The sequence below is a fragment of the Rattus rattus genome, chromosome 11 (genome assembly GCF_011064425.1).
Source record: "Rattus rattus isolate New Zealand chromosome 11, Rrattus_CSIRO_v1, whole genome shotgun sequence".
Lineage (NCBI taxonomy): Eukaryota > Metazoa > Chordata > Mammalia > Rodentia > Muridae > Rattus > Rattus rattus.
Window position 1 is genome coordinate 96575964 of NC_046164.1, and position 11138 is coordinate 96587101.

Below are 11138 nucleotides of genomic sequence, written 5' to 3' on the forward strand. Positions count from 1 at the left end.
AATGTTTCTAAATAACTTTCATAAATAAAATAGATTTAAAAGTTCTCAAATCAACAAATTGACAATAATAATAACTTGTGCTTCATCTAATAAATATAACATATATTCAGAACTTCTAGGCTTACAACTATTATAACATTACATTTGTAATAAGAAGTAAAATGTGCTTCATGAAGCAATGGAGTTTCTTGCAAATAAAGAACTCATTTGAACAAGATTTCCTCTTCCTCAGATTGAGAATGTAATTAAGGGGAAAAAAATTTTCACAAATTTGAAAATACACAAATTGATTAAGATGTAAGAAAATTTTTCTGAATGCATAACAATGGATATTTAAATACAGGCATTTATAAATATAATTTCTTTCAGCCTTCAACCATTAGGCTCAAATCGTTATTCAAATGTTGGAAAACATTCTCAAAGAAACTAAAAATGTGAAGACTGACCAGAAAATTGGGTTCTTGTGATATCCTTTTCTCTAACTCTTAAATTTTGCTCTGAGCATAAAATATTCTAATACTAATTCTAATAACTATACTGCCTATTATTATAGTAATAATACTATTATATTATAGTAATAACACATCTACCAGTGTCAACGAAGTTGTCAATTATCAGATTGCATGTTGCAAATATAACCTTAATTTACAAAACTCAATTTTTATTTCCTTAATTAGAAAACCACATCATTTGGGTATCAATAAAGAAATTATCTGGGTTCTTAAATTAATACTGTTGCCATCTAACCACATTTGGAATGGGTTTATGTATATTTCCCAAAGTTAAATGTATATCATTTGATTATTGGCCAATTGTTTCAACAGGCTCATTGCTGTGCTTCAGACACTAGATATTTTGTGCCTGTAGTATTAATGAGACACTGTGTCTTTGAACATACAAATATTTGAGTACTTTGTTCCACATTCAGTAGCTTTCATATGTACCACTGATACATGACAGATTGAATATTTAGGATAGAGAATGTTGTGTATCCTGTGACAAAGTACAAGTGGCCTCAGCCTTATCTTTTGAGTTAGTATCCTCAGTGAGAGGAGGAACTGACCATATGGATGCGAGTGAACTGTCTATAGGAGTGATCATCTTGTCTCAGACTGTGATCGGAGTTTTGGCTAATTTCTTTCTCCTCTACCACTGTATGATTCTTTACTTAACAAGGTACAGGTTGAGGTCTATAGACTGGGTTCTGATGCACTTAACTGTAGGCAGCATCTTAACAATCCTCTCCAAAGGCTTACCCCAGACAGTTGCAGCTTTTGGCTTGAAAGATTTCCTCAATGATATTGGATGCAAATTGACTTTCTCTTTTCACAGAGTAGGTAGAGGTGTTTGTATTGGCAGCACTTCCTTTCTCAGTGTATTCCAGGCCATCATCATCAGTCCCAGGGATTCCAGATGTTCAAAGCTTAAAGTAAAAGTGCACAAGTATATTTGTTATTCTGTGTACCTGAACTGGGTGATTTATTTCATTATAAGCATTAATAATCTTTTGCATATGAGGGCAAAATATAACAATGAAAGTACAATAAACCTGAAATCTTTTGTATACTGCTATTCTGTTCGTCATGACCCAACCAGTGACATCCTGTATGCAGCATTGGTGTCAGGTCCTGACATAATTTTCCTAGGACTCATGCTCTACACCAGTGGCTTCATGGTTCTAACCCTTTATAGGCATAAGCAAAAGATGCAACAAATGCCCAGGATGAATGTTTCTTCCTTATCCTCCCCTGCATCCAGAGCCACCAAAACAATCCTTCTCCTAGTCAGTACTTTTGTCTTATTTTATGCAATCTCTTCTCTATGTCAGCTCTTAGTAGCTCTCTTGTATAATCCCAGCTGGAGTCTAGTGAATGTGGCCTCAATGACTGCTTCATTTTTTCCCACTGTTTATCCCTTTCTCTTCATGAACCATGACTCTTGGGCACTCAGCTTCTGCCTGCTCTTGAAAAGGAATAGATATTTTCCCAAAGCCTCTAGCCAAGAACTGAACTGAAAGCTCCTGGTAACATCTAACATGGTTATTAAATGTCTCTGAAAGAAATGTCAGCATAGTAACGGTAATAATTGACTGTGGAGGCTTTTGCATGAAAGGATGCATACCCCTGTTCTGCAAATGTATGTGTTCACACACACACACACACACATACACACACACACACACAAATATATATAATGAATAAATATATGTATATAATTATTGGAGTCATTTTTACACAAGATAATAAAAGAATGTACCAAATTATTTTCATTATACAGCAAGCTATATATTTGCATGATCGTATAAAATAGTTAAATTATAAAAGCTAGTGAAAATTAGGTAAACTTTAGGTTTTGGGTAACGGTAGTAAAATTAAAACAAAAGAAAACAAAACAAAATGCTAAATACTTTTCTCCTGTTTTTTCTGGACTTAGGGTGTTTTACCATGAAGTAAATACTATACCTGTTTGATGGAAGTCTATGTTTATATCTTATTTGTTCCTTTGCTCTGCTGCATTCAATACTGCAGCCTATTATTTTTAAATAGAAGATACAGTTATGCCCTACATTTGCTGTTCCTCTTGTGCATATGTGACATTGTATGTTCTTTCCCTAATCACACCCACACTTTGAATTCAAACATATACCTTTAACATATTTCAATGTGCTCTGAGTGTGCACAAAAGAATTTTCTACTTTGGATATAGCTCTGCATACATTTTTGAAATGGAATCCAATGAAATGTGTCGCATATCTGCTGCCTGAGTCTCCTTATGAATCAATGCACAACAGGCAGACTGTATGAACAGATCATCTTAAACAATTTTCACTTCCCATAGAGGACGTATATCTGTATGTATGACTTGTATTTGACTATTACAATTTTGTGCTTTATATTGTCTCTCTGTTTCTACATGCTCTGATAAAACTCACTTCTTTGAATATTAATGAATCAACATGTATAATGATTTCTTCAGTGCCAAAGAGATGGATCAGCAGTTACAAATTTGTTCTCTTATCACAAAGCCTAGAGTCCAAGTACCTCCGCGCATTAGCTAACCTTTGACTGTAACTCCAAATCTAGGAATGCAATGTCCTCTTCTCAAATTCCCAGGCACTCAAACATGAATATAAAACTTAAAAACAATTAGACTAAGTCTCAAGAATACTTTGCTTTCTTGACCCACATGCTGTGTGTATTGGAGAAGTTCTCAGTGTCTCCTCAAATGCATGGTAATGCATTGGAAACTTGGTGCCATTTGGGATGATGTTATGCAGGAGGAAACATTTCATGTTCCAGCTCCATCTCACTACTTGTCTTTCTATGTGAGTTCTTCTGATCCATGTTCATGATGACTTTGATCACATCTGCTCTGTTGTCCTCAACCTGTGCAAATTCATCAACATACACTTTTCTTTCAGATATATGCTATTAGTAAGTTTCTTTTCATCTGGAATTAGCACTGCTTATGCATTTTGTTCTTGAGAAAAATGTTGGTAAATCAATATGTGCATTTTTTTCAGTATGATATAACAGATATGTGAATTCACATTTGGAGTTTCTAACATATTCTTATGGTAGATAAAGAAACAATTTCAATGTATAAATGAATGTGCATAGATTTTAGTTCACAAGAATTTCTTGTGTGAGCTTCAAAGCATATAATATCAGTTTCTTCACATGATTCTTTAAATCCCTACTCAACAGATATTTGTTTTTTAAAAAATTTATCAATCATAAAGTTATCTTGTTGTAATACTTTAGCATTGTTTTCTTACACTTTCTTCTAAACTGTCAACAGAAGGGGAGAATTAGAGTTTCCGAGGGCAGAATTCCTTAATTGGTTTCGTGATCACTCAAATTACATACATAGTAGCAACATGAAATGGACTCTGATAGTTTTATTTTTATATTTATGCAAGTGTAGGTAAATGGGTATAATAATAAATTGGTGTAATTAAAATAATTGAGGCCCTTAATTTCAGAGGGATTGGAACAGTGTGTTATTTAGTGGATTAAAGAAAGAAGTGAGAGAAGAGATGTTATTATTACATATTAATTAAAATAAAAACAAACTTATTTATAAAAATATAACAGAGCAATGTTCATAGTCAGTATATTGCATCTGCCAATAAAAATCTAATCCTTTCATTAAGGTACATTATGCAGTACAATATATTAGGAAAGTGTAATGTTGATCTGGCTATTGAAACCTGCTATTGTCTCTCTCAGATTGTCAGCCTATTAGCCCTTGTCTGTCCTTATCTCCACAGCACCTCTTATTCAAATTAGTCATAGGATCAAAAGTCTTGATTAACAGAAGGTCTTGATAAAAGTATGCCATTAAAAGCAGAAGTGAGGAATCTTCCCCAGTAAAAGAGCCATCTGATAATCTAATGCAGTGGGTCTAGAAATGAAGACTTCAATGAGTACCTGACACCTCTCATTAAAACCCTGGATTTCATGCCATTTCTCATGAAACAAGGGTTTGTATAAGAAAGCAGTGTATCATCAATGTTTTTGTAAATGTGCCCCAAGATCATTTAGTGTGCATCAGTTTATCTCTGGAACATTGTGGTATGAGCAAATTTCAAGGGATAAAGGAAAGGATATATATATATATATATATATATATATATATATATATTATATATATTATAATTTATACTTTATACTTTACTTGGCTACAAATTGTAATAGCAATAAACTTATTTAAGAAAACCTACTTTACTTATGGTTCTTGAATGTTTTTCTTTTTTTAAAATAGGTTAATTTATTAATTTACATCTCAAATGTTGTCCCCCTAGAAGTTTTCCCCCTGCACACTTCCCATTCCATCCCCTTCCTCTTTGTTTCTTTAAGGATGCTCTTTGACTCAGCCACTGCACTCCTGCCTCACCACTCTAGCATCCCCCTTCTCTGGAGAATCAAGTCTTCACAGGACCAAGGGCCTTCTCCCACATTGATGCCAGATAAGAAAATCCTCTACTACATATATAACCCAAGCCACAGATCTCTTCATGCATACTCTTGAATTGGTAGTTAAGTCCCTGGGAGCTCTGCGTGGTCCAGTTACATGACATTATTGTTCTTCCTGTGGTCCTGCAATCCCATATAACTCCTTAACCTCTTCCCCCAACTCTTCCATTGGGTTCCCCTGCACCCCAGGGAACACCTGTACCAGGATCGTGTCAGCAAGCACTTGGCATCAGCAATAGTGTTGGAGTTTGGTGCCTGCAAATGGGATGGATCCTTAGCTGGGTCGGTCTCTAGATGACCTTTCTTCAGTCACTGCTCCATTTTTTGTCCCTGTATGTCCTTTAGACAGGGAAAATTCTGGGTTAAAAATTTTGAGATGAGTGGGTGGCCCCTTCATCTGGGGGACATGCCAATCTACTGAAGGTGGTATCTAAGGTTCTATATCCCCTTTGTTGGGTATTTCTGCTAATGTCATCCTCATTGGGTCCTGGGAATCTCTTACTTCCCTGTCATCTGGGACGTTCCCCCACTGCTACATATTTCTATTCAATTTCCTTACCCTCTGTACTTCTCTGCTGTTTCTTCCCATACTTGTCCTGCCCTCCCCTTTCCCCCTACCTCTTCTCTTTTCTCTTCTCTCTCTCCTCTCTCTCTCTCTCTCTCTCTCTCTCTCTCTCTCTCTCTCTCTCTCCTTCCCTCCCCCTCCCCCTCTCCCTCCTTCTACCCCCTGTGATTATTTTGTTCCTCCTTCTAAGTGAGATTGAAGCATTCACATTTTGGTCTTCATTCTTCTTAAACTTCATTTGGCCTATGAATTGTATCATTGATATTCTGTGGTTTTTGATAATATCCATTTATCAGTGAAAACATACCATATGTGTCATTTTGTGCTTGGATTACCTCACTCAGGATGATATTTTCTAGTCTCATCCATTTGCCCGTAAGATTCATTAAGTCATTGTTTTTAATAGCTGAGTAGTACTCCACTATGTAACTGTACCAAATTTTCTGTATTCATTCCTCTACTGAGGGTTATCTAGGTTTCTATGTGTTCTTCATCTACTCATTTTCATATGCTCTTTATCTAAAGTAAGGAGAATTTTTTTCATATTTCCTTCAGAATGGTATCTCACAACATACCTATACTGAAAAAAAGAGGTAGAAAGGAAGGTAATATCATGATTACTCACCAAAGTTATATATATGATGCTGACTTTCCCAAGCAGAATAGTACTCTTTGGTTTACAAGAGAACTGAGAAAATAATTAAGATTTCTATACTAGTCTTATTGCCGAATTCCTCCTTCCAACCTAATTCTATTCTCTGAGAATTATACCTCATGGTTGGAGCCCATCCATTCCTGTCTTTGCATAGTCTTTTTCCTGGTACAGACTGCTTACAAGCCACCCTTCATCACATCACTACATTTGGGACTACCACCTATTGGTGTAGACACAATACACTTAGCCCTTTAACAGCATCTTTCATCTTTTCCTCCTAGGCAATATCTGTTCCTTTCTACCACCCACTGGACTTGCTGCAGCACCTCCTACTAGGGATTCCACAGTGACCACATTACTTGATCCTAAGAGGACAACAGCAACAAAATTTAGAACAAAATTGAGACAAGACATACTATCACTACCAAGAAATACATCGAAATTATAACTCCACATACTGAAAAACACAAACATGGGTATCCAAGACAATATGTCTCCACCAGAGCTCAGTTACCTTATTACAGTAAGCTTTTAAACATTAAATTTACCTGAAACACATAACAGGAACTCAATACATTAGATTTGTGTATGTTCAGGAACATTAATTAGGATAGTAGATACATTATTTAATGAAGATTGTGAACACATAAAGAAATAACTGAATAAAATAACAAATACAGTTCAAGACAAGAAATAGAAACAGAACTACTATAGAAAACCCAAACTGAAATAAAGCTGAAAAAAGTATGATGTCAAACCAAAATCTGAGAAATCAATCTTATTTATACAGTATAAAACATGAAAAAATAGAGCTTCTTTTGTTGAAGACAAGATAGAATAAGTGTATACCTCAGTAAAAGAATATGTTAACTCTAAGACACTACAGGCACAAAACATTTAAAATATCTGGAAGTCTGCATAAAAACAAAATATATAAATACTAGAGATGGAGAAGGGAGAAGAAAGCTAGATCAAAATCACAGTAAATTTTTTCACAAAATCAATAATAAAATTGATAACCTTGAGATGGAGGTTCTTATCAAAGTACAAGATTCGTATAGAGCTCTAAGTAAACAAGACCATAAAATAAATTATCGGTGCTATATAATTCTAAAAACACTCAACAAAACAATGAAAGACTATTAAAATCTTAAGTGGAAAAAGATCAATCACATACAAAGGCAGACCTAGTAGAATAATATTCAATTTCTGAATTCAAGACAGATAAACCTTTTACAAATTCTAAAGCATTACAGATTCCAGAGCAGAATATTATACTTTGCAAAATTATCCATCCTGTGAATAAAGAAAATATGCTACAATAAAAACAAATGTAAGTCTATCTATCTATCTATCTATCTATCTATCTATCTATCTATCTATCATCTATCCATCCATTCATATCTTCAAATAGCAGTGGAAGGAAACTTTCATTTTGAGGAGGTTAATCACACTCAAGAAGGCACAATAAATTACAAATCACAGAAAAGTAAGTTAAAAGGAGACAAAAACACACACCATAACAAACAAATATCAGAAGTCAATAAACATTGATCATTAAAAACCCTCAATGTTAAAGGTTTCAAAACTCCAATGACAGTATGCAGATTTGCATATTGAATTAAAAAGTGGATATATTTTAATCTTAACTCCACTAATGTCACCTCACCATCAAAGATAGGTACTACCAATAGAAGAACAGTATCTAAAGATACTAATATATAATATGTAAAGAACTAAAATATTGAACAAGGGAACAACCCAATTAAAAATGAGAAATAACTAGCCAACAAACTCTAAAAAGATGAAATAGAAATGGCTAAAAAACCCTTGAAGAAATGTTCAACATTACTAGTCATCTCTGCAATGCAAATCAAAAGAACTTTGACATGTCATCTTATGCAGTTAAGTATGTCCATGCTCAGTAAAACAAATCATAGATGATTGTAAGATGATTTAAGGAAAAGAAACCTCAATTGCTCGTGGGAAAACAAAGCTATTAGAGAAATCATTGTCTGAATGACAACATTCACACAATCCTCCCTCTCCTCTGACTTTTGCAATTTTTCCACTGTCTAGTGAGAATATTCTGTGAACCTTGCAGAGAAAAAAATGAATCTGATGTACCATATACAGTTGCGCTGTTTCTTTTTTTTTTATCTTTATTAATTTGAGTATATCTTATTCACATTTTGATTGTTATTCCCCTTGTCGATTTCCCGGCCAACATCCCCCTAGCTCCTTCCCCTCCCGTTCTATATGGGCTTCCCCTTCCCATCCTCCCCCTATTACCACCATCCCCCAACAGTCATGTTCACTGGGTATTCAGTCTTGGCAGGACCAAGGGCTTCCCCTTCCACTGGTAATCTTACTAGGCTATTCATTGATACCTATGCTGTTGGAGCCCAGGGACAGTCCATGTATAGACTTTGGGTAGTGGCTTAGTCCCTGGAAGCTCTGGTCGGTTGGCAATGTTTTTCATATGGGGTCTCCAGCCCCTTCTAGCTATTCCAGTCCTTACTCTGATTCCTTCAACGGGGGTCCCGTTCTCAGTTCAGTGGATTGCTGCTGGCATTCGCCTGTGTATTTGCTATATTCTGAGTGTGTCTCTCAGGAGCGCTCTACATCCAGTTCCTGTCGGCCTGCACTTCTTTGCTTCATCCATCTTATCTAATTGGGTGGCTGTATATGTATGGGCCATATGTGGGGCAGGCTCTGAATGGGTGTTCCATCTGCCTCTGAAATAAACTTTACCTCCCTATTCCCTGTCAAGGGTATTCTTGTTACCCTTTTAAAGAAGGAGTGAAGCTTTCAAATTTTGGTCATCCTTCTTGAGTTTCATGTGTGCATCTAGGGTAATTCAAGCATTTGGGCTAATAACCAATTATCAGTGAGTGCATACCATGTGTGTTTTTCTGTGATTGGGTTACCTCACTCAGGATGATATTTTCCAGTTCCATCCATTTGCCTGTGAATTTCATAAGGTCATTGTTTTTGATAGCTGAGTAATATTCCATTGGGTAGATGTACCACATTTTCTGTATCCATTCCTCTGTTGAAGGGCATCTGGGTTCTTTCCAGCTTCTGGCTATTATAAATAAGGCCTCTATGAACATAGTGGAGCACGTGTCTTTGTTATATGTTGGGGCATCTTTTGGATATATGCCCAAGGGAAGTATAGCTGTGACCTCAGGTTGTTCAATGTACAATTTTCTGAGGAACCTCCAGACTGATTTCCAGAATGATTGTACCAGTCTGCAATCCCACCAACAATGGAGGAATGTTCCTCTCTCTCCACATCCTCGCCAGCCTCTGCTGTCACCTGAGTTTTTGATCTTAGCCATTCTGACTGGTGTGAGGTGGAATCCAGGGTTGTTTTGATTTGCATTTCCCTTATGACTAAAGATGTTGAACATTTCTTTAGGTGTTTCTCAGCCGTTCTCCATTCCTCAGCTGTGAATTCTTTGCTTAGCTCTGAACCCCATTTTTTAATAGGGTTATTTGTCTCCCTGCGGTCAAGCAGTTCAATTTTTGTTAAAATGCTCAACATCCAAAATTCCTTTCAAAATTCATATCTCTCTAAAATACCAAAATTATCTATAACATCTAAGAACCTTTATGTACCAAACATAGTCACTCTAAAACTCCAATTTTCATTAAAACTGAAAAGTTTATTTAAATGTTCATACTTCTTAATTTGTGGGTTCTATGTTTTCAAACTTAACTTGAATACTCTCTTACTTCTAATTGGAAATATCAGAGTCACAACATAGTTTAACATAGCAAAATGAAAGGGCAAACTGTGTAAGTAACTCCTTTCAATGTTCCTCCAAATGGCTTGCAATAACTTCTTTAGCTCTGGCCTCTAACAGTAAATAAACACAGCCAGTCTCTTGGGCTCAGGCAGCTCTGCTTTACAGTTGGGGATGCTCTTGGTGATTGACTCATCATAATGGTGACTCCAAAATTTTGCAATGCCCTGCTGCAACTTCACTGGAGTGTTCATCATTACCTTCTGCTGGGCTTTCTTCAGGGACTCTGACACTGTGACTATGTGCCAATCGATCAAATATTCCACACTGCTCCTTAAACCTTTGTTATTCTAGTGCAACTGGATTGAACTTTTACCAATAGCTACCCAAGTCCTTTCTTTATGTATCCCAATCCTGACATTGTGCCAAGCCTCATATGCTCTTCATGAACCCCAGCAGCCTTTCATAACCAGTAATACCTAGGTGACTCTTAAACAATACCAAGTCTGTCTGAGAGCATGAGTTGCAGTCTTGTCCTATTCTGAATCTCAGTTTCTGTGTGCTGACTCTGAAGTAAACAGTCTTAGGTGATTTTCCCTCATACATGCTCATCTCTCTTAATGACAGTCCATTCTTAAACCCCAGCTGACCACCGTCTTTTCTTGTAATAAAGAAAAACTTTTACTCTAGAGGTTCTTGTCTCATGGTATCAAAGCAACTTCTTCAGCACAAGATAACGAGACCCTACAGTTTATTAAAATAAAACATGGCATAAATTGTTTTGAGAGAGACTTTACATCTCTCTGAAACTCCAGAAGGCAATCTCCATCATTTGTTCTGCTTGCTTCTATATTTTCATTATAACCTAGTAACCGTTCTAACTCAAAGAAACAAAGTCATTCTGCAGTTCTCCATAGAAATTGTTAACATTTGTCAGAGAAAAGATAACAGAGAGATACCAATACCTGATATAGCTTTTAACCCCTTTGATCAAACACTATGAACACAATAAACTTGATGAGAAAGAGTTTACCTCATTTTACAAATCTCAGCCTATACTCCATTACTGAGGAGCAGAAATCAAGCATGGAAAAAAGTTCGAGGCAGGAAAAGATTCCTGCAAGATAAAGGAGTATTGTTTAACTGCCTTCTTCGTCATGGCTTTTTCAGCCTTCTTATCCATACAA

General features: G+C 36.0%; 1 protein-coding gene across 1 annotated transcript; it reads left to right on the forward strand.

Moving 5' to 3' along the window:
• The first annotated feature begins 800 nt into the window (after window positions 1-800).
• Window positions 801-2014, forward strand: LOC116912812 (vomeronasal type-1 receptor 4-like). Its single transcript, XM_032916980.1, has one exon. The coding sequence runs from the start codon at window positions 1067-1069 to the stop codon at window positions 2012-2014; it is 948 nt and encodes a 315-aa protein (XP_032772871.1). The 5' UTR covers window positions 801-1066.
• The last annotated feature ends 9124 nt before the right edge of the window (window positions 2015-11138 follow it).

Coding starts and splice junctions, on each gene's coding strand:
- LOC116912812 (XM_032916980.1), top strand. CDS start 1,067: ATGGATGCGAGTGAACTGTCTATAGGAGTGATCATCTTGTCTCAGACT.